Source organism: Primulina tabacum, chromosome 11 (assembly GCF_025594145.1).
Source record: "Primulina tabacum isolate GXHZ01 chromosome 11, ASM2559414v2, whole genome shotgun sequence".
NCBI classification, from domain to species: Eukaryota; Viridiplantae; Streptophyta; class Magnoliopsida; order Lamiales; family Gesneriaceae; genus Primulina; species Primulina tabacum.
In genome coordinates this window covers 6,754,094-6,779,408 of record NC_134560.1, presented here as the reverse complement: position 1 = coordinate 6,779,408, position 25,315 = coordinate 6,754,094, and the positions used below count along the sequence as shown (strand labels likewise).

The 25,315-nt window shown below is 35.3% G+C and overlaps 2 protein-coding genes and 1 non-coding gene across 3 annotated transcripts; all 3 read left to right on the top strand.

Annotated features, from left to right (window-relative positions):
• Nucleotides 1-6,402: 6,402 nt before the first annotated feature.
• LOC142519578 (BON1-associated protein 2-like) lies at nucleotides 6,403-6,903 on the top strand. Its single transcript, XM_075622622.1, has one exon. The coding sequence runs from the start codon at nucleotides 6,403-6,405 to the stop codon at nucleotides 6,901-6,903; it is 501 nt and encodes a 166-aa protein (XP_075478737.1).
• A 1,051-nt stretch (nucleotides 6,904-7,954) lies between these two features.
• Nucleotides 7,955-8,025, top strand: TRNAG-GCC (transfer RNA glycine (anticodon GCC)). Its single transcript has one exon. It is a non-coding gene; the product is annotated as a tRNA-Gly (tRNA).
• Nucleotides 8,026-19,376: 11,351 nt separating this feature from the next.
• On the top strand, nucleotides 19,377-23,298 carry LOC142519124 (putative methyltransferase PMT15). The gene is made up of 6 exons (XM_075622056.1): nucleotides 19,377-20,233; nucleotides 21,282-21,492; nucleotides 21,586-21,883; nucleotides 22,112-22,504; nucleotides 22,786-22,863; nucleotides 22,954-23,298. Exons 1-6 carry the CDS (start codon nucleotides 19,550-19,552, stop codon nucleotides 23,195-23,197), a joined length of 1,908 nt encoding a protein of 635 aa, XP_075478171.1. The 5' UTR covers nucleotides 19,377-19,549; the 3' UTR covers nucleotides 23,198-23,298.
• The last annotated feature ends 2,017 nt before the right edge of the window (nucleotides 23,299-25,315 follow it).

Below are 25,315 nucleotides of genomic sequence, written 5' to 3'. Positions count from 1 at the left end.
TTGAACAATCTATGCACTCCAAGAACACTGGGTCCTTTTTCACCCCTGAACAGTATGCTGCCATTGTCAAGCTCCTTGCGAAGCAACCACCAGACACTGAAACTCACTCATCTGATTCTTCTGCAAACATGGCAGGTATTGCTCCACCTTCTTCTAATATTGACACCAGATGGATACTTGATACCGGCGCAAATGATCACATGGTTGGGCGTCATGGTTTCCTTGGAAACTTTAAGTCTTATGCCACTGCCATGGGTTCAATCCAATTGCCAAATGGTAGTACTACCAAAATTACCAATTTAGGATCCATGTATCTTAACAAAGCCATTACTATTTCCAATGTCCTCTTTGTTCCAGATTTTCGTCACAATCTTCTATCCATTTCCAAATTCACTAAGGAACATCACTGTTTTGTCACCTTCTTCCCTTGTTTTTGTGTCTTTCAGGACCTCTCAAGTGGGAGGATAATGGGGATTGGTAAGGAGAGCCATGGCTTATACTACCTAGACAATTCCAGTTTGCAGTCCAGCAATGTTTCCACTCCTTCTACATTGCCAGCCTCTCAATTTCAATTGTATAGATCGTCACTTTCCGCTGTAAACCATTCACCATGTACTTCCATGTCACCCGAAACTTTATGGCATCAACGCCTTGGACATATTTCTTTATCCCGAATGAAAATGTTATCTTTTTTGCCTGCTGAATTTGAGTTGTCTCACTGCTCTGTTTGTCCTTTATCTAAGCAAACACGTATGAGTTTTCCACAACGCAGGTCCTCTAGTTCCACTATGGCATTTCAGTTGATACATATGGATGTCTGGAGTCCCTTTAATACGCCCACGCATCATGGGGAGCGTTTTTTTATTACTATTGTTGATGATTTCACGCGTTCCACTTGGGTATACCTCATGCATTCTAAATTAGATGTCCTTCCCTTAATCAAGCGATTCTTGATTTTCATTAAGACACAATTTTCGGCTGATGTTAAAACCATTAGGACTGATAACGCTATGGAGTTTTGACAACAGGAATGTTCTGCCATTTTCCATTCCCTCGGCATTCTCCACCAACGTTCATGTCCATATACCCCTCAACAAAATGGCTTAGTGGAACGCAAACACCGATATATCCTCAACATTGCTCGTTCCTTGATGTTCCAAGCTTCTTTTCCAACTCCATACTGGGGATTTTGTGTGCTTGCTTCGGTTTACATTATTAATCGAACACCAACACCCCTTTTATCAAATAAGACACCCTTTGAAGCATTGTTTGGTTCTTCGCCTTCTTATTCACATCTACGGGTTTTGGGTTGCTTGTGTTACGTTTCCACTTTACCCAAAGGAGATAAATTTGCCCCTCGTGCCAGTGCTTGTGTCTTTCTTGGCTATTCCAGTAACCAAAAAGGATACAAGGTTCAAGATCTAACCATCAAAAGATTTTTTGTTTCCAGGGACATCGTATTTCATGAAGATATATTTCCCTTCTCACGTGTTCCAGATATCCAGCCTATCTTTCCCATCTTAGATGTGCCCATTCCTATCCCTGAACCCTTACCACCGCCTCCCCACCCACAAGCACCTTCTCCTGATCATGTCCCCTGTCCTACTCGCCACTCCACTCGCATTTCCAGACCACCCATTTGGTCTCATGACTACATTTGCTCTAACTCTCATTCATCTTTCTCCTGTACACATTCTCTTTCCAACTATGTTCAATATACTGGTCTATCCCCTGATTATCGTGCTTTTCTATCATCTTTCTCTGCAATAAAAGAACCTTCCACCTACCATGAGGCAATTCTTGATCCCCGTTGGCAACATGCTATGGACCTCGAGTTACAGGCTTTGGCCAGTAATCATACATGGGAGATTGTTGATCTTCCTCAAGGGAAAATTCCTATTGCAAATAAGTGGATCTATAAGATTAAATACCATCCCGATGGCAGTGTGGATCGGTTTAAAGCACGTCTTGTTGCTAAAGGGTATACTAAACTCTTTGGTGTGGATTTTCATGATACTTTTTCCCCTGTGGCTAAGATTGCCACAGTTCGATGCCTTCTAAGTGTTGCTGCCATGTCTGATTGGCCCTTATACCAGATGGACGTCACAAATGCGTTTCTCCAGGGTGATCTTGATGAAGAGATTTACATGATCTTACCTCAAGGCTTTCGAAGTCAGGGGGAGCTTCACGAGGGACTTCGAAATCCGAACGAGATACAACGCACTAAGGTATGTAAGTTGATGAAATCCCTCTATGGCCTTAAACAAGCTTCGAGACAATGGAATCTGAAATTCACATCCATCATGAAAGGTGCTGGTTTCTGCCAATCAAAGCATGACCACTCATTGTTTGTTAAGAAAGAGCGAGAGTTCATTACCATATTATTGGTGTATGTAGATGATATAGTGATCACGGGCAATCACGAGGAATCAATCGAAACACTCAAGAAGCACCTAAACCTGCATATCAAACTTAAAGATCTGGGAACACTGAGATACTTTCTCGGCATAGAGGTTGCTAGATCAAAGGAAGGGATATGTTTGAACCAAAGAAAATATGCTCTTGAACTTATATCAGATGCGGGCTTATCTGGTGCAAGGATTTGTGATAGTCCTATGGAACAAAATGGTAGGTTTACGTCAAAAGATTTTGATGAAAGTGCAGGGCAAGATACTAGTGTCGATCCTCTGTTACCCGACGCTAGTGCATACCGAAGATTAGTTGGCCGACTTATATATCTCACAGTGACAAGGCCTGATATTTGCTTTGCGGTACAGACACTAAGTCAATTTATGAACACTCCTAAGACATCGCATTTAGAGTCAGCATTGAGAGTGTTGCGATATATAAGGTCTGCACCTGGCAGAGGAATTCTACTCTCAGCACGACGCTCTTTTTCGTTGACAGCATATTGTGACTCTGATTGGGGAACTTGTCCCATGACCAGAAGATCCATAACTGGATATTGCATTAAGCTGGGAGGATCTTTGGTTTCGTGGAAAACTAAGAAACAAGCGACTGTCTCAAGGTCTTCAGCTGAGGCAGAGTACAGAGCAATGGCCAACACGACATGTGAAGTAGTTTGGTTGGTCGGTATTCTAACTGATATGGGGTTAGAGTTAACGCTTCCAGTAATGTTGCATTGTGACAGCACTGCGGCTTTACACATCGCAGCGAATCCAATGTATCACGAAAGAACGAAACATATAGAGATCGATTGTCATCTAGTTCGAGAAAAGATTCGTAACGGGTTAGTCAAGACATCGCACATCAAAACTGAAGAACAACCAGCATATTTGTTTACCAAGGCTTTGAGCAAAACTCAACATAGAAATCTGTTGTTCAAGCTTGGAATGGTGAACCTATTCTAAGCTTGAGGGGGAGTGTTAAAGTTGTGTTTTAATTTATAGAAGTGCACTTTGGAATAACACTTTTTTTTCTTGTGTATAAATAGCGTAGTTTTCTGTTGATTCTACACACACATTTAATCATAGATACTTGAAGCATTTTCTCCATTGGAGAGCAATACGTGTGTCCTTGTTTTTTTCCTCTTTCATAAATTCAACAGTTTTCTCCACATCACTCTTAGCTTTCTCTTGTATCAACCGCCCAAGTTTTGTGAAGAACCCAGTTTGCCCAGATGCACACTTGAACCGGGAGTACGGGTATGGTTCCGGACTGGATGAATGTGGAGGAGGGTGGCGGAGGAGGTCGGCGGAGACGGCAGTGGCGGTTTGTGGGTAGGCGAAACAGTCGCGGAGCAGAAAGGATAGAATTTTAAATTTTATAATATAATTTTTTAATATTTGAAATTGTATTATTCGAACTAATATCAAATTAAATAAAAAAATTAGACCATCCAAGTTTCATATACCACGAAGATGAGAAGGCGGTGAATAAGTCATTTTAAACGTCGTCGCTACAGTTACATGTATAATCTTTTTTTATAAAATATTATTTTTATTATAAATATATATCACACATATATATATATATATTCATAACACATATCAAAATACTTATTTTATCCAAATATTTAAACTTCTTATTTACTTATAATTCTTTAAACAACTTGATTTGACGTACAAATTTATAATTAATTGTTTAAAATAAATTTAGTCAGGTTGTCCTTTAATCAATATTACATATAAAACACCATAAAAAAATCAAAATAAATTCTTATACGATCATGACACCTAAATTTTATATAATAATGGAGATCGTTTAAACTTAATTATCCTTTGGTTACGTGAGTTCCATGTAGCAGTCAAATTGATTACTTGCACTCAATTTCGATATATATACATATAAATTAAATATAATATATGAGCCAAATTTTCGAGATTCTGTTAGAAATGTATAAAATATTATTTAATAGATGTAAAAACAAACGTAAAGTTCTCAATTTTCTTAGATGAGGTCTTTTGTTCACGAATCTTTATCTGTGAAACGGGTCTATCCTATCGATATTCACAAAAAAAACTAATACTCTTAGCGTAAAATGTAATACTTTTTCATGGATGACCCAAATAAGATATCTGTCTCATAAAATACGACCCGTGAGACCGTCTCACATAAAATTTTTGCCATTTTTTGTACATGCACATTCAAACTCTAAGACTTGTGCATGCCATTGTCGCTTCCGTTTTTCCCTAGACTTTGCCATCCAATTGCACAACATAGCTCAGCTTATCTTTGGCTTTTATAGTCAATTATGTTTTCATTTGGGTTTGGACAATATATGTCATGGTATATATAGTTATTTGGAATAGGGAAGATTCTTGGTTAGGTATACCAATTCATAAAGATGTTTTTTCCTCCCAAAAAAATAGATATTTAATTTTTAGCACAAAAACCATCGTGAGATGCTCATATAGATCAATTTGTGAGATAAATCTCTAACTCGATTCGATTAATGAAAAATCATTATTTTTTATGCTAAAAATGTTATTTTCTATTTTAAATATGAATTAACTTAATTTGTTTTATGGGAAAAAAATATCTGACACTATCTAAAAGAGTTAATCAATTTTGAGAACGTGGAGAGAATCCATCTTAGGTTACATAGGGAGCTGAAAACACAGCACATAGTGTTGTGCATTTTTTATACGAGATGATCAGTTGATCTGATCATCTCGTATATTTTGACAATTTTTCAATTTTATCTGATATTGTGTGAGGCCCATCAAATAATCAACTCATGTAAAAATGTATATCATTATGTGCTGTATTTTCAGCTACCAAGAGAAGTTCCATATCCGGTTACATAGAAAGAAATATTCTGCATTCAATGTACATTGTTTGATGAATATGGAAAAATCAGAGAAACTAGGTCAAAAAGACTCAGCAAAATTTAATGATGTCTGCACCAACCACACGCCAACATTGAATTATTATATTTGTTTAACAAATTGTCATTTGTCTCCAGCTATTGCGATATCTGAACCATAGGTAACTAATAGGGAGAATATTTCTGATTTTTTTTTTTTCAAAATTCAAGAAATAGGATGATATTGATTAAATGAAGTAGTTTATAAACCGTCGTGCAAAAATGATAAGATGTTAATAGAGATAAATTTGAGAGATTTTTAAAAGAAAATGAGAATTTAAATGTATTTTCATTAGTAGTCTCCTGAGATACGATCTCACATATTTATATCCTTAAGGCAGGTCGACTCAGTCCATACTTAGAGTAAAAAATAATAATTTTGACATAAAAATAATATTTTTTATCGTTCGGATAAAATATTTGTGTCACAAATTTGAAGCGAATAATGCAGTTTCATAAGAATTTTTTGTGTTTTCATAAATTCAAATAAAACTTCGTCAATTGAAAATGGATTAATAAAAGACACTAACTTTAATAATATATATTATAATAGAAGAAGAAGATATATAGATAGATATTGACAATTAGGATCGATCATAAGGAGGTTACTCCATCGACAATTATAAAATAAATCACTTTCGATGTACAGTGTAAACTCTTAGCACAACGATTTTTACGAGACCATCTTACGAATTAATTTTATAAGACGGATCTCCAACCCGATCTAACTTATAAAATATTATTTTTCATGTCAAAAATATTATTTTTCATTATATATAGAACGAGTCGATCAGTCTACTCCACTCTTAGTCTGTTACTTGGAGTTTAGGTTTAATATTTTTGTAGAGATTATCAAAATTATTTCTTTTTCATGGAAGAAGTTACCCGTATCTTTATTTATCTATTACGCGCCGCCACCTTCCACCTTTTTTCCTGTTGCCTTCCTTCAGAATCTCTACATAAAAACACCCATAATCCTTCGTTAATTATTATTTAGATTTGATGACCAAATTTATCATACACAAAACGCAAATTCTCGATTAAAAACTTGGAAACATACACCCTCAGGCCTCATGGAACCACGAACGTCAAAAGCTATTGAGGTTACCGTCATATCTGCCGAAGGTTTGCTCGAGAATCGACGAAAACCCTTGAAGAAAAACGCGTTTGTCGTCGTGAAATCCGACCCCCTGGAGCCCGTATCAACAGGTGTGGATTCGGAAGGCGAGAGTTACCCTTCGTGGAATCAGAAGCTGGAGATGGAGCTTCCCGCGCATGTCCGTTTCATCACGGTGGAGGCGCACTCGGGCAGCAAGGTCATAGGATCCGCTGATATCCCGGTAACGGATTTCGATGGTGGGTACCTGCCGGAGAATTATTTGAGTTTCCTGAGTTACAGGCTGAGGGACACCAACGGGGAGAAGAATGGGATTATCAATCTATGGGTGAAGGTCAAGGCCGGAGGCGAAAATAGTGGCTGCACAGCCAGTTGTTCGCGGCTCTGGATAAGGGCTCCGACAGATGACGAGGTAGCGAACGGGATTGTAACTGGAATTCCTGTTCCGTATTGGTAGATTGCGAGTTAGTAATATGTTACAATACAGTAAAATAATTCGATCGACCAAAAGCAATTTTCCAAAGAGTAGGTTTTCTTGACAAAATCGCGCAGATTTTATGCTATAAACTGACTTACTGATCCGATCTAAGAGTCAATTCATGTCTTAGTTGGATTAGGAATCATGCTTATATATTCGGATGCATTATATTTTAAAGATTTATATATACATTCGAGATAATATTCGAAAAATTATTTGAGCTTTTCCATAATCGGATTTCAACTTTTATCTGTCATGCTGTGTTTCATTGGATTTTTATCAGCGGAATCACTTTTATATAGGATTATATTCTATATCACAATTCAATAAAAAACATATAAACATTTAAATTTAATCTTTAGCTACATCAAGGATTCATCATGGTAACAATCAACTTAACTTAATTACACGTTTTTTTTTTGGAATCAACTTAGATTTTTTAAAAGAACAAGTATGATATGAGACGATTTCATGTATCTATATCCGTGAGATTAATCAATCATACTCATATTTATAATAAAACTTAATACTTTTGGTGTAAAAAAAATATTTTTTTCATGGGTAACCCAAATATTGATATCTATAAAATCGTCTTACAAAATTGGCTAGACCGTGAGGTTTTGAAATGTATCAATTACATAAATTCGTTATATTAGATAATTTATTAATTTTAAACAGTGAATATTATATATACTATTAATTATAGGTTACTTACCGGGAAGATGAAATTTCAAAAATATAAACAGTAGTTATTAATATAAAAGGATATTTTAGAAATATATATTAAAGAATATTTACCACGAGATGAATATATTTATTTTATATGACATTCCTTTATTAATATATTAAATTAAAATATAATATTATATTTACTAAAAAAAGAATGTAATATTATATAGATATATATATATATATTTTAAAAATATAACTAGTAGATACTTAAAAAATCTTGAAATCAATTCTTTAAATAACCTTTTTTTGAAATTTATTTTAAAATAAATATAAATATCTGTAGCTCCAAATCCAACAAGCACCAGTGGTCTAGTGGTAGAATAGTACCCTGCCACGGTACAGACCCGGGTTCGATTCCCGGCTGGTGCAAATGGGCTTGCTATGATGTGATAGCTGCGCCGATTGCTGACTGTTGGGTCTGTCGCAACATCTGCTCGGGGATGATATCCGGCGCTGCTGAGCTCCCTGAAATTTTTTTATTCTTTTTCTGTGTTGTACCTTTTTTGCCCTTTATAATATAATAATTTTTTTGAGATATAATTAAATTTGTCTAAACCGGTATAATCCGATAGACACTTTATCAACGACAGTGGTGTCCTGAAATATTTTTTGAGAATGTAATAGTTTTTTAAATTTTAAAATGAAATGATCAATTTTTTAAATTAAAAAGCTATGAGAGAAAATATGATGAAAAAACGAATATGATGTGAGGTAGGTAAAAACTTTACCAACCCAACAAAATTTAGTTATTTTAGGAGATTTAACTTTTAATTAATAGTAAGTATAGATTAAGTGATAGGGGTATAGGGAAAATATTTTATATAGATGGTGACGTCAATATTGAAATTTCACAAATATCCCTCATTATTTTATTTTCCGTACACAAGTTAATCTAAATTTCAAAGAGAAAAAACTCATTAAAATCCAATAAAAATATATTAACCCATTAAGTCAGCTATCAATAATCAATTCAAACTTCTCACAAAACCAGTTATTACCAAAAACTATAAATGTTTGTGACAGTGCAACAGCCCAAACGACACATACATGTTCTTTCAAGAACTGAGATCCTTTGTAAGAGATTCTATGTCAGTTACATGAATTAGATCATACGTACGAGGATATTTGGAAAAAGGCTAGCTCACACCTGAGAGCAACAGCCATAAACAAGCTTCAGCATTTTAAAATATGTGATACAATGTGAAGCTATTGCTATTAGAACACATATCATAATCCACAAAGATTATTATTTCAAAGAACGAACTTTTACTACTTAGCCAACAATATATGTTAGCAAGAAGCACATAATGTCATACATTTTATGAATATAAGAATGAGTGAGTACTAGAGAGACGTCGGTTAATTTTTCAGAAGATATACTGCTGCGTTTTTGAGGTGTCGGTTGCATGATTATTTTATGATTTTCGAGTTCTTCATATTTTCTTCCAGTCTAAGGTAAGTCGGCTTGTTTTAAAATATGTTAAGTATGAATTATTTATTTTTGAAAGTTTCGGTCGAGCATTATTATTCTGTTTCTATCCCTTCTTGATATGATTATCGTATTTTTTATGTTTTGGGCACTGTGTGTATTCAACAGGATATGAGTGAGAATCTCAATATGCATGATATGTTTATGGCCCTTACACAGTGGGATTGTAACCGTTATATGGTCTCGCCCCCTTAGAGGAGTAAAAATTAGGGACTGATATCAGTAAACCATGGAATGTAGAGGAATATCAGTGCCTTGGCCAAAATTATCACGGGAGATTTACTCGAAAGAACGAAAAACTTTATTATTATTAAAAAAGAAGATTATATTTTTTGTCATATGTGTTTTTCTATTTGTAATTTCGGTCATATCTATAGCGGAAAAGGTTTTTCCCCCTAATTTCAAAAGAGCAACGAAAACCCAAAAATGTATTTTTTGGCTTCTAACTTTAAAATATTTTTATTCTAAAACAAAAAACCTCATCTAAGAACATTTTTTTTGTCATAAAAACTGTTTTTCCAGAAAATAAATAAATCATTTTTTCCCCAAATTTTTAATACCCTAAAAAATCAAAATGTTTTCCCTCTTTCTTCTCTAATTTTATTGTCAACAAATGTTACAAATAAATCCTCCTTGTGTGAAAATCATTCTAAGTTTCGATTATATACTTAAAATATAAAAAAATCTTGATGTTTTTTAACAGCATAAATACACACATATCTCCAAAAATAAAATATGGTCGATTTTAAGAATAAATTGTCATATTTGATAAAACATCCGAGTATGGAGAACACTCGTCAAAAGCAAAAGACGTCGTTATTGAGAAATATTTATTTCATGTAAAAAATTAAATGAATCCTACATCTTGAAGAAATTGTGAAAATGATTCCTGTATATAATTTTTAGTTTTATTTAAATAAAAAATGGAAGCACATGGTGTTGGGTACGAGCAGGGAGGCGTCATGGACCTACGAATCACCACTTTTAGGCCAAATTCTACTCTGATTTCATCAGCCAATTGCAACGCGGTCAAAGTAATTAACATGAATCTTTTAAGTTGATAAAGCACGTAAACCTTTGATAAATGGTCACAAGTTCAATTTTTATATTGATATTTTTTTGGACGAGCTTGTTGTACATAATTTGTCAAGTACGATTTATCTGACTAACATAGTTTACATATTATTATGTTAACACAATGATTTAATTAGTGCGTGTAGCTGCATGTGTCAACATATATATTTATATATATATTTAAAAATGTTTAACGTAAATAAAGCAATGGTTTTCCATGTTAATAGTTTAAAATTTGACAAAAATTTGTGTGAGACAGTCTTACGGGTCGTATTTTGTGAGACGTATATCTTATTTGGGTCATCCATAAAAAAATATTACTTTTTATGCTACGAGTATTACTTTTTATTTTGAATATCGATAGGGTTGATCCGTCTCACATATAAAGATTCGTGAGACCGTCTCACAAGAGACCTACTCTTAAAATTTTTAGTTCAACTTTTTTTAATTAATTTGTAACGTGTTATATATATCGGTCTAATTTTACATAGATAGATAGATAGATATATTCATTGACTTTGACTTTAAGAAAATATACCATGTCATGGTTGTATACATACACCACGTCAACTTTAATTATTTTATCTTGGATACTTTTATTAAAACAATATTGCAATTAATCAACCGTTGACAAGAAATTAAGAGGGGCCACTTCTTTGCACACTTCACTTTGCAAAAATTATAAAAAAAATTGTTAAGAATTTAGTTCTCTTTACTTAGTAAGTTGGGGTTCTTAATTAATTTGCTTGCTCTATTAATTTTTTTTTTGTTTTGATTTATATCATAAGAATGTCTAAGTGAGAATATGGGTTTTTTCGACTCGCAATTAAATTTGTATACCATTATTTAATTAAGTTATTGTCCGGATCTCATGTATATATAGAGCTGATTGCTCGTTCCGATGGGCACACGAAGAATTGATAAAGTGGGTTATTTTTTTTTTATTTGGGGTGAAAATGAAAATTCTGAGAATGAAAAACTCATGAATTGGACCGAGAACGAGATTCTAAACCTGTGTTGTCAAATTTCGATATTACTACATTTTTATTTTCTTTGGCAACTTAGTTCATTTTATCGAGTGTACTGGTGTGTCAATGCCAACGGCAGGGAAGAGCAAAAAGAAGGTTGGGTATGTCGGCACAATGTTGGAAAAATGAATAAAATTGCAAAAAATAAATATAGGATTCCAATGTTGCATCCATATATATGTGTGTGTGTGTGTTAGTTTTATTAATGAATTTTTAAAAAAATGGGAGCAAACTTGGATGGGCTTGTGGATCGATTGCATGTGATCGGTTTAAAAAGCTTTACATGCATAGGTCCTCACATGGAGGACATTGAATCGTGATATGTTTAATCCATTGCCTAACTTTCCCTGCATGCCGTTAATTGATGTGAAGGACAAGATAACAAGAGTGTTGATTCTGGAGAGATCGGTCAAGCCAAAATTCCCGATAGGTTTGGGCCTAAGGAGCCAAGATATGGAAACCCATAGAGTCGAAGGTAGGAGGTCGCGGTATGACCCGAAGATTAAGGAGCTAAGCGAGCTACAATTCTAAGATAAGTAAGACTGATGTATCTGTGATAATGTAGTTTGTTTTTGACATGTGAATAGACCCTTCAATTATCTATCTTTGCCACGAATGGCTAATGGTCCTTGGAAGTGACATATCTTAAGGTATTGAGGTTGGCCACGAGGCGGAGTTCCCGAAAGAGCAATCTCCCAACAGAGGACAAGACAAAACATCATTGTTTTGGTCGGAGTATCTTTTAGGATAGTGGGATTATTCAAATTTGTAGGGGGCAATCCCATATCTAAGGTGTTGATCTCATGATTTTACCAACGATAATATATTATTTCTCGTATAAATATCAGGTTTGGTTTATGATTTGAACTAATGTGTTTTATATTGATCTTTCAATATATATTTTTTAGTATTTGACTTGAGCGTTGGAGAAAACATGTCGGAGCACACCTTCAACCCCTTTCTAATGCTAATTCTTTGGTTTTAGGTGAACATTTCATCCAAACCTCTTAGTTTGGGTATTTGGTTCATCAAATCGAAGTTATCCGGAATAATATTGAATCATATTCATCTGGAGCATCAGGTGTATTTGTATCGAGTCAAATGAAATTTGTGATTTCAAATTCATTTTATTGTTTATCATTTATCATTGTTCTAAAAATCGTCTTAGGTGCTAGGTGTAACGTACCGTACTTTTAAACTATTTAAAATTTACGGAAAAATAAAATTTTCTTAAATACAAAATAAACTTTCGAATTTGCATTAAAATAACTTGCTCGTCTAAAAACATTTGCAATAAAAACAACCAAAACCAAGTTTTCCAAAAGTAATAATCGTTTAAACATCATAAACCACTTCATGAAATCAGAGTATTAAAAATCGTCATGCATAAAATCTTAAAACATTAGCGGTCCTCGGGTTTAGCCCCTTGCGCAGTCCAAGCTGGCTCATTGGTCCCCACCCCTCGTCTCCTCAAAGTCATCAACACCTGCATCGATCAAGTCTGGTGAGTCTAAAGACTCAACATATATAAACTGGATATAACAAGTACTACATAGTAAAACCACATGCATCTTTAAAGTAGGGCTTACATACTTGAAACTTGAACGTAATAGTATAAACATACTTGAAACTTGATCGTAGTAGCATAAACGTAGACGTGCCATCATCATAAAACTTTTCATAAACATGTTTGCTTCATACATACTTGAACATACATAAATTTCATCATTTTGCGTAGAGATATGTTTCAAAGCAAGTATGCTCATACATAAATGTGTCTGATCAGACTAAACCACAGTACTGGGCTGACAGGAAAAATCCACTGCCACATACATGAGATCTCCGGTCATGCTTTACCGGGTGGATTGGTCCCTGGTCATGCTTTACCGCTTTCCAATCCTGATCTAAACCCGGTCATGCTTTACCGGGATGAAGAGGTCCTTCGTCACGTTCACCGACTTCCAAACTCGTTCATAATTTGGTCACAAAAGATTTAGCATACCTCAAAAACTTAAAATATTTTCTTTTGCACGTCGAACATACTTACGTGGCGTTGAGGGATTCGTTGGATCTTGCTTGGGACCACTGCTGCACATACTAACATGAGTTCGAATACCTACCTTGTATAACTTAGACGTATAGTCATGCTCACACCCAAAAAAATGACAAATTTCCTTATGACATTCTAAATCTCTCGTGACTCGACCTCGTTTAATAATCGTACTAAATCATGACATCAAAACCCCAAAACAATCCCTAAAAAAATTAAATTTTTTTTAAAAGGACACGGACCCCGTGCAAGGGTCCGTGTCGGTGCTGGAAATTCGCATTTTGAAGGAAAAAGTGCACGGACTCCGTGTCCGGGTCCGGGAAGGGGTCCGGGTAGCCTCTGAACTTGCAAACTCGCAAAAATTCACTAATTTATTGATTCATTATTCCAATCCAAGCCTAAAGACCATGAAACAACACCTCGAGACTCATCCTAGGATGTTATTACATTGATTCAAACCCGTACAAACACCTCAAACGTCCCCAAGCATCGACAAGCAAGTTCAATACGACAATAACCCGTAATTCGACATCATTTCGCTTCTTACGACTTCTATTACATCCCAAGCCATTCCCTCCCCAAACGAACCACCAAATAACACCTAAATACATCCCATAACATATTTAAATGCAGTAGCACAAGCCCGGCGGTGCCCAACGAAGCCTGCAACAATAAAACTTCAAGAACACATCAAGAACGCATTTTCAGAAAACACAGTTTGAGCAGTCTCACGAAAACAATCATAACTCACTCATTTTTTATCCAAATATTTTGAATTTACTGTCAAATCGAATGTATCAAAAAGTTTTACGTTTTATATGTTGAAATCTTTTCCAGAAAATTGACCGAAAAGACGCAGTATTTAAAATGACAGCAAATTTCGAGTTTTCAGATATAAAATCGTTTCAAAACCGATGCAACAAATTTTTGCTCAAATTTTTTACAATATACATGGATTTTTACGCATAATAAACATAAGAATATATAATATAACAAGATCGGTGAAGAAACAAAAGATTATAAATGCATTTAATCTTTAAAATTGTTGGATCTCGGTTTTCTACACGCCCAAACGCAGCGGAAGTTTAAAAATTGTTATTTTATTTTGACAATCAAAATATGTTTTCTTTTTGGCGCTCGTATGATTTTATAATTAAACATTCATAGGGCGTTTAGAAAATTACATTTAGTGAAAATTCACTTTGCACCAACTACTCCGGTATTAGCGGATGTAGTTCTTGTTGTAAATCCCTACGAACGTTCTTCGATCTTCTTCTTTAATCTTCGAATCAGGTCCACGACCAGATAACTTGTTCCTCTTCTAACTTGCACTTGAAAATTAGAAGACATTTTGCGTAGAGATGATACACGAAGAAGAAATCGATTCAAGCCGAATTTTTCTTGCATAAGAAAATAGGTTTCGAGAGCATCCTATTGGAATTTGGGAAGAGCCGAAAAAAAAAAATGAGTTCCCCGTACTCTCGAAAATTCATTCTGTGCAATTGGAATAAAGAATTTTAATTATTTCTTTTTAATCCATCATTTACTTAATTAGATAGATTAATTAAGTAAACTATATATTCCAAAATCCATGCCCTTGCAAGATATATTGTGTCCACCGAACAATCTTGCATTATAAAATCATTATCATATTTTTCTAATCTTTTCTTTACTTAATTAATCTAATTAATTAAGTCAACAAAAGATTCTAAAAATGCATGTCAACTATAGCCAATCTCGATTTCTTTTAATGCATATATTTATGAGAATATCACGCATTATTTTTCTTTGTATGTAAAGATTTTAAAATCATGGTATCATGAATATTTTCATATTACATAAATCAATACCATATTTTATAAAAATTTAATGAGATATATTTTAACTCAATTAAAATATAATTATTTATTAAAGTCCATTTGAACTTTAATAAATTTGCGTAATGGGCTTATACTCTTACAAGTCCATGATTCATGCTCTCATTACATTAATCTCATCATAATCCCGATCGACGATCCAACATCATCGATGCGACAATTTCAACTTATTGTTATTATGATGCACACTTTAATTTCGAGATCACCAAAGTCTAAATAAGGCATGTGTACTTCTTTTGACTATCTTAACAGTCATGCTCTCAAAATTTCTATAAGCTTTTATAAACATTATTTATAAGCTTATCGATTGATCACATCAAACTTATTTATGATAAATTCAACTCATTGAATTTATTATCTCAACGTTTTCTATAAATTCAACTCCTTGAATTTATTATCTCAACGGGAACAAGTAAACCAGTGCTTGTGTGACCCTCAATGATTCAGGGATACAGCTAGCCGTGGGTTCACAACTCTTTGTGATTCAGGACAATTCCTTTATTCGGGCTTACCCTAATTTGCCCCATTCTATCTATCAACAATTGATTATAAGAATGTCAGACACTATTTTCTGATTAAACCCATCGAACCATGGTAAGAGCGTCTAGTAGCATCGCCCCATGATTCCCTAGGTATCACTGATAGTGCCTGCAAGAACCAGTCGATTATGATTAACGTACAGTACGGTCCCTTCATCTCATATATCCCGATCGAATCTGCAACCATTGGTTCATCGAGGGTTACATAATAATTCGACAACTATGTGACAACTATAATAGTGGCATCGCGTGTACTATTGGAGAACTCCTTCTCCAACATACATCTCATACTCTGGCCAGAGATTCCATGCACTATTATTTCATTAAATCACATAGGATATCCACACCCGTAGGTGAGCGGTGAATCCCCGACTACAATGCACTGGCTCTTATATGTGTCGCAACTGTACCCAACCTCGCCACCTGATGACTCTCCTGGAACCGGTAAACGAGTCAAAGCACAGCCCTAGCATATAGAGCCTCAGTGTTGTCCCGGGTCGTAAGGACTAATGGTGTACAATCATAACCACGGACTTATCCTCTCGATGAATGATAACCACTTGAAAAGTCCGAGGGAGGGTTGTTCGGTATAATCATCATATGACTATCCATCTGTATGTTTGGACATCTCTATGCCCTTACCAAGAAACGCAGTACACAACATCACAGATGCTAGTCTCGAGCTCAAGCGACCTTTATCCATGTTTTAGGCGGCTGAATCGACTAGGAACGAATTTAGAATATGCAGTGTTTACAAATGAGTTTCAACATCGAATTACGATTCATTTGTATTAAAGCATAATCAAGGACTTTATCTATGCTGTTTGCATGGGTATACAGATTAAGTATAACAAGACCATAAAGAGTTAAATTATATTAAAATAAAGATTGTTTATTTCACTTGAGTCAATAAATTCCCTAGCCAACCGTTGGCTTGCAGGACATCTACTCTAACAAAAATTACCGAAACGACGACACCGAAGCGGGAAAGATGCGAGGGTTGATCCGGGACAAACGTGTCACGATTTTCTTGAAGAAAACTCAACGAGAATTGCTGGAAAAATTCAGAGGATAGGGGCGGCTGCTAGAACTCCAAGAACCCAAAGTTTTTTGCTCTCAAGAAATCTGAATTGATGGAATAAAAATGTGTGTGTGTGTGATGTCGTGTGAGTGTGTGTGTGTTAAAGTGTTTGTGCGTGTGTTATGAAATAAATTAAAGGAAATGATTTGCTAATTACTCAATTAGCAATGCTAATTAAAGTGCTAATTAAAATATTAATAAAAATGTTGATTCCCACTACTAAGCAAAGTTTCCTAATTTAAAATAAAATACAGATGTGCTAGACTTTAAAAGTTTAAAATCTTAAAATCACCTAATAAATTAAATTAGGCTTTTAAAATGATAAAAATTAAATAAACCTTTTAAAATGTCTCAAATTCAACTTAAAATAAAATACCACATTTTAAAAATTGCCATAATTGTCGCTGGTCTCTTTTCCACGATCTCACATCGAATAATCGCCTGAAACATGAAACTCAAGAAACATTTTAACGAGCATCACATAAACATAAATAATTAAAATAATACAATTTAATAAATTATGCATCGCTAAAAATCATTTTAAACTTAAATAAATAATTTAATATTTAAATAAATGCATGAGTTTTATGTGTACTGAATTTGGGCTCTACACTAAGTGCGGCCGACCGCCTAGAAAAAGATCTAGTCAGCCAGCCTAGGCGGCAATACTCCTTGCCGGTTTTAGGCTGTCCTAAGTGGTTAGGGCTTTTATTTTATTTTTTTGTGTTTTTAAAAAAGTTTTTTGATATTTTAATTTAAATTTAAAATCCAATAAAAAAAATTAATATAATTCTTTTATAGATCCATGATAAAAGCCTAAGAAAAAATGTGATTTGTTAGCTTTCATTAAAAAACCGCTTAAGCACCGCTTATAAGAGTAGGCGAGGTACTCACTCACCTATCGTTTTTTAGAACAATGTTGTTTATATAACTTAAACAAAAGAAATTCAAATACATCAACCACTTATTTACCTTTGTTTAAGTTATCTAAATAATGATTTAAAATCATGAATTTCAAATAACTTGATCCAATTGTACCACAAACGATTACACGTTTAGGTCAAATGCTACACATGATTAAAGTCATACAACATTATATATATATATATATTGATTTATCATCCATATATTATACATCTTTCATAATCTCATCTCAAATCAAAAACATATAATCATTAAATATTTGATTAAGAGTTTTAAGATTGATTAGGTTGGATCGAGTTAAATTTAAATGTAAATGACATTCTTAGGCACTAGCAATTTTAACAACAATGTCATGGCATATACTCAATCGCGCATCGCTGTTTTATAGGCCCACACTAACGCTTTCAGTCTACGATTGCAACAATTAACGACTTTAAGCTAGCTAAGTGGCGACTATACACAGGCTAAGCTGTTAGCTAGTTTCGGGATAGCAACGTTTTGTTTGATGTTGCCGACTCTGATGGGCAAATTTTAGGTGAATGTGATTGTAATGTGTGATACTGTTTATTTTTAGGATCAACTTCAAACTACTCTGGCAAACCCTGTGCAACTAGCTCAGCTCGCCCGAGAAAGTATTTGTATAGAAAATCGAACGCTCGATCATTGATCAAACAGTTACCTACTCCATAAACTCGGACATCTCTTATATCATATTTTATCTATGTTAACACCAATTTACCGTCAATCTTCACTTTCTCCAAACCGAACATATAGCTGACTAGTAACGAAGCAATCTACTTCCCAAACGGAGGTCTTAGATTTAATTTATGTCAGATGTGTATCAGATCGGTAAATGTCACAGTCTATATATCCACATAAATGACTAAATGAGACTAAACAATAATATGATTAGTTATACGTAATTTTATAGTTATTTTTCATTAGTGAAAAATTTGATTCACATCTGTCATCAATTCATGAAATATGTGTATCTTATTCACTGTGGACTCTCATGCATTTTGCTTTGAGAACGAAATCATATGCTCTGCTTGATGTTCATAATCATGTTATACTTTGATAAAACAAACATTGTTTAAACGAACTCAGTCTTGGGTCCCTCCATGTATTTGATTGCAAAGAACGAACAAGAGGTATAAAAGAAACGATGTTACCCTTCAGCCAATCAGATCTGACCATATGTATAAAGACAAAAATTTGTATGACACGATCTCACGGATCGTATTTTGTGAGACAGATCTCTTATTTGGGTCATCCATGAAAAAATATTATTTTTTATGCTAAGAGTATTACTTTTTATTGTGAATATAGGTAAGGTTGACCCGTTTTACAGAAAAAGATTCGTGAGACCGTCTCACAAGAGACATACTCATGTATAAAATAATCATGCAAGTGTCTAACTTACATTTTTTCAATTTTAATCAATTTACAGTTTTAATATAATAATTTGCATTTTTTGAGGTAAAAACATTGCTATTTTACCTCAAAAAAATTTGGTCAACATAATACAAAAAATCTAATGCAAAGATTGTAATAAAGAATTCAAAATTTTCAACCCGGAATAATACCCGACAAAGGAAACATTTAAGGCATAACGCTGTTAATCCGGCATTCCTCAATATTCTTACCTTGTACATAGGAGCCTGTTCTTTCACGAGGCGCGTGTTCCCACCCCAAACCTTCCCTCTACCTTACATATTATATATACACGCACACCTATACATATACTTTGACTTCACCTTCTGCTAGATCTTCTCCTCGAATTTCATATTCCAAGATACGGGTGGGTCGGAACGGCCAGTTGGTGAGAAAAATGGCGATCTGTGGCAACCTCACACACTACTTTTCTACCAAAACGAAGAAAACTAATCTCTATTGTATGGCTTTAATCGTCGTTCTTTGTTCCGTCTCCTATCTCGTCGGAATCTGGAAAAACAGCCGCGGGGGAATCACCTACACCGCCCTCCTCCCTAGCCTTCCATGCACAAATGACCAATTCACCAAGAACCCGATTGAAACCAATATAATCACTCTCGACTTCACCGCCCACCACACGGCGGAGCTCCTCGTCCCGCTTTCTCCGGAAGCGCGTGCCACCCACATCCCTCCATGCAAAGGTGAATTGTCCGAGTACACGCCGTGCCAGGATTCTGGGAGGTCATTGAAGTTCGAGAGGCAGATGCTTGTTTACAGAGAAAGACATTGCCCCGAGAAGAAAGAGCTGCTCAAGTGTAGAATCCCGGCGCCGCACGGGTACACGACGCCGTTCCGGTGGCCGGAGAGCAGGGACACGGTGTGGTATGCCAACGTTCCCCATAAGCACCTGACGGTGGAGAAAGCGGGACAGAATTGGGTCCGATTCGAAGGAGATCGGTTCAGATTCCCCGGTGGCGGGACTATGTTTCCACGTGGCGCCGATGCTTACATCGATGACATCGGCAAGCTGATTAATCTAAAGGATGGCTCTATCAGGACGGCGATTGATACTGGCTGTGGGGTACGTTACGTTTATAATCCTCCAACTTGTTCGTTTTCCCAGATAAATTTATATAATATTGTTTGCGTATTTAATTTTTCAACATTTTCTTTCTTGACAAGAACTAAGCAAATGTTGTCGAATATAGTTTGGTTGATTCATTCTTCAGCAACCATGACTGCGTGTTATGTTTTAAAATATTTGAGTTACAAAACCAAATCGAACCCAAACCTAAAATATGACTCTACTACGATCCAAATGAAGACGTTTTAAACATCCTCCATGCACAATTTTATTGTCTATTATAAAAGTGGGTTTTGCTCTATATTTTAAGTGGTTGATTGATTAATTAAAAGTTTTGAACACATGATGAGAAGTTAAATCAATCGAGTAAAGGTTTACATTTTCTTGATTTATAGTACTCCAAGAATGTAATTTCATTGGGGAAAAAGAAAGGAAAAACTGTGAGTGAAAACAAATAAGCTACTCAGTCAATGTGTTTTTTTTTCTTCTCTTCACCATTCAATTAATTTCTATCTAAAGTTTTATTTGTATTGTTGTGAATTTTTCCGATTGAAGCAAATTTGAATGGCAGTTGGGAATGACTTGATCTTGATTTTGGTAGTTTGGAAACTTTTTTGTTATGTGCCGAATTCAGGTCGAGTAGATTGAGTGATTGCACTTGTCTGCATGGTCCAATTCTGATTAGGTCTGTGGAGACAAATGTATGTTCTACCTAATTAATTTTCATCTACTTATAGGGACTAGGGTGGCAAATATCACCGCAATTGTTGTAATACCCTAATGACACTAAACCAAAACATCGATGTTATCGACGACAAAATCAGGCTTGTTAGATGATTATTAATGTCTTTTTTTTTGTATATATGTTGGAGAGGAGATTACAATTTGGGACCTCGACCTCAAAACATAGTCTTTTATCGGGTCACTAGGTCGTGGCTGAATATATAGTTAGATGGATGCATAAATAGAATATAATTAAGGTTATTCATGCCATATATAATAATTTTACCTACAAATATCCTTTTGTAAATTTTGCCTTTTCTAGGTTGCTAGTTGGGGTGCTTATTTGCTCTCTAGAAACATTCTACCCATCTCTTTTGCACCGAAAGATACACATGAAGCACAAGTTCAATTCGCCCTTGAACGTGGAGTTCCAGCTCTCATTGGAATTTTGGCCACCGAGAGGCTCCCCTATCCTTCTCGAGCTTTCGACATAGCACATTGCTCCCGATGCCTAATCCCGTGGGGCCAATATGGTATATAACCTTTTGTTGACTAAGAAAAACTCTTAACATTCATCATTTTATGAAAGTTTGTTGGTTCTTAACATTAACGAACTATTGGATTAGATGGAATATACTTGATTGAAGTAGACCGGATTTTACGTCCGGGTGGGTATTGGATCCTCTCCGGCCCTCCGGTTAACTGGGAGAATCATTGGAAGGGGTGGAACAGAACTAGAGAAAGCCTGAATGAAGAGCAAAATGGGATTGAGAATGTGGCAAGAAGCCTTTGTTGGAAGAAATTGGTGCAGAAAAATGATCTTGCTATTTGGCAGAAGGCCACTAATCATATGCATTGTAAATTGAATAGGAAAGTCTTTAGGAAGCCTCCCTTTTGCCAGGATCAAGATCCAGATAAAGCTTGGTAACTACAATAAAACATATTATATACTTATCTTATACAGGTCCAGATCTTGAAATTGTTGAAATGCTTGCATTGTGATCCCAAAAGCTTGAGCTCTTGGAAAATTGGTCGATAATTCATCGGTCACTGGTTTCATTTTTAGGCTTAGTTTTCCTATCTAGAATACACTCAATGGCATGTTCGAGATTCTTTAGTTCATTTTCTTGATTTAGATTTGTACGAGTGCAGGTACACTAAGATGGAATCCTGTTTGACTCCCTTGGCCGACGTATCCGACATCACGGAAACATCTGGTGGACAACTAGCTAATTGGCCGGAAAGATTAACCACTGTCCCACCAAGAATCCTAAGCGGGAGCGTAAAGGGTGTCACAGGAGAAATTTTTGGCAAAGACACTGAACTTTGGAAGAAGAGAGTGTCTCATTACAAGGCTGTAGACCATCAGTTGGCAGAGCCAGGAAGGTACAGAAACTTGCTTGATATGAATGCATATTTAGGAGGCTTTGCAGCAGCATTGGTCGATGATCCCACATGGGTTATGAATGTTGTCCCTGTCGAGGCTGATGTGAATACCCTCGGGGTTATCTACGAACGTGGATTGATCGGAACTTATCAGAACTGGTGCGTGTGCTTCTCTCCCCTTTGTCACACTATGCAGGAACATTTTGTAAGGCACAAAGAGCTAAAAAGTTGGAAAAGAAATAAAATCTCTGGTAACTCTGAAGCTTCTCCACTCGATCCGCCACTGGTTGTCGGATAATAGCCAAGAGTGAAATTTTAAACATGCCACCCACCCTTCAACAGAGTTGTATTAGTATAGTTATCATTTGTCTCATTATCAGGCTCGACTACTCCATCGCATTTGAAACGCCTCTAACAAAGCTAACCGATAATATTTGCAGGTGTGAAGCTATGTCAACTTATCCAAGAACATACGACTTCATCCATGCCGATTCAATATTCACAATATACAAGGATAGGTAAAACTAAAATCCAAGTCCTCGTACATAAAATGTTGCACATGACAAATAAACACAAAGTGATTGCGCATCGACCCTTTTGTTTTTTAGATGCGAAATGAAAGATATTCTATTGGAAATGGATAGAATTTTACGGCCGCAAGGTAGCGTGATCATACGGGACGATGTCGATGTTCTAGTGAATGTTAAGAGTGTAGCAGATGGACTTCAATGGGACAGCAGAATGACTGATCACGAAGGTGGTCCTCATGTTAGGGAGAAGCTTTTGATTGCTACTAAACAATACTGGACAGCTCCTGCAACTGATAAAGAAGCAAAACAAACAGCTTCATAGGGTAAATTTAGTTTCTTTTTTTTTTCTTTTTTTTTTTTCCATGTAAACACTTCTTTTTTATATAAATATATATGTATTCAAAAAAATTTAATTTTCTTTTTCACTGAGAATGAGAAGAGATTTATTTAATTTTTGACTACCTTGATGTTTGCAAATTGCTAATTATCTCACCTCTAATTTCCCGTTTAAAATAAACCAGCAAAAAATGAAATAAAACAAAGGAATCTGAACTTCATCTCTTAAGCTCAATATAATTCAAGTGGCCTCTTTAAGTTTAATAAATCAAGAAAAGTTCCAATTATCATCCAGCAATATTTTGCATTGAATTTGAGTCAGTTTTATAGAAAAAGAATTACATAAATCATATACAATTCATTGGTAAATTAAATTAGATTTAGAAACTTTGGGCTATAAGCAGCTTTTGCCCATTATTATGAACAAAAACTTGAGGATTGACCAATTTAATTCCTTCCGGCTGAATACGATTCAAAAATATTTTTTTTATTAATTTATTTTTTAAATAACTTGTTTATGTATATGATGTTGGAATTTAATTGGCTTAATGAATGAAAACTAAGCAAAAAAAATTTAAGAAAAACTCGAAATGATGAAACGTGCATTAGAGACACTGGAGCGTCCAAAAAAGAGAGTCCCGAGAGCAGCCCGGAAAATTCCAGCAGCAACGGGAGCGCTGTGTCTGCCATTCAAGGGCACCCTAGCGCCCCTAAGTTTGCCAGAAAAATTCCAGGCAGAAAGGTGCGCGCTGGAGCGGCCCAAAATGGCCGTCTTTTTGGCCGCCCCAACGACAACGCACTGGTTCACGAACTTGGATGTTCAGCTTCGAGTTTTTTAGGCATCCATTCATCCTAATGGTGTCTTATGATGCTTCCTTTGTGTTTTATGGACCAAAAGATACTCATATGTATGGAAAAACAATCCCTTTCAGAATAATAACATCAAATAGAGATAATTAGATAATTTGAATCTAATTTTTAGAAGAGAATTCTACAAAAATATTTGATATTGATTGTCTTCTTCTTTCTTCTAGAAAAAAGAGAATATATCATTTCATGGTTACGAAATTGTGATTTGTAGTGCTAATATCACAAGTTGAAAGTCGTCTTAAGATTGGAACTTGGACATAACTCAACCTCAAAAGCTAGCTCAAGGGGAGAGGATTGTCCAATGACATATATACAACTCCAAGGTCATTTATCCAACCAATGTGGGACAATTAACACACCCCTCTCACGCCCAGGAATGAACATCTGGAGCGTGGAGTTTACAAATGACCCAATTATGGGCAGAACGGGTGGCCTAACTATAGGCAGTCCAACACATAACGGTAGAACCCGGACTCTGATACCATCTTAAGATTGGAACTTGGGCCTAACTCAACCCCAAAAGCTAGCTCAAGGGGAGAGGATTGTCCAATGCCATATATACAACTCCAAGGTCATTTATTCAACCGATGTGGGACAATTAACAAGTCGTTGTATTTTGAGAGACGATTCCATATCCCGTGAACACCAAGTGCGAGATAAATTCGTCTTAAGAACAAAGAGATATATCTTGATTCCACTTAAAATTTGATAAAACTTCTTTTGAGTATCGTCATCTTCAGATTGCAGGATCTCGTGAATGGTTTATTGGAGAATCCATACCAACAATGTCAAGACGAATTTTCTTTGATTTTCAAAGCGGTTCTCCTTGATGACCCGCACATGCATAAAAGGCTTGTTCCAGTGTCCTTGTTCTTCTTTTTGTTTCATGAAGCTGAAGAAAAGCAAGTCGAGGAGAAGAAAGAAGAAGCCAAAGCTGAGTAATGAATTCGTGATTCTATGCAGATAGAATTTTATAATGGAACGTTGTCAGAATTTCTGGTATGTCAATGAAGATGCTGGTAATAAATCATTTTTTGTTAACAATTACATTGAATACAAGATGGTGGATACACATCCTATTATAGATCAAGTCAATGAATTATGGCAAAAACTTGTTTGAGACGGTCTCACAGGTCGTATTTTGTGAGACGGATATCTTATTTGGGCCATCAATGAAAAAATATTAATTTTTATGCTAAGAGTACTACTTTTTATTGTAAATATCGGTAGGTAT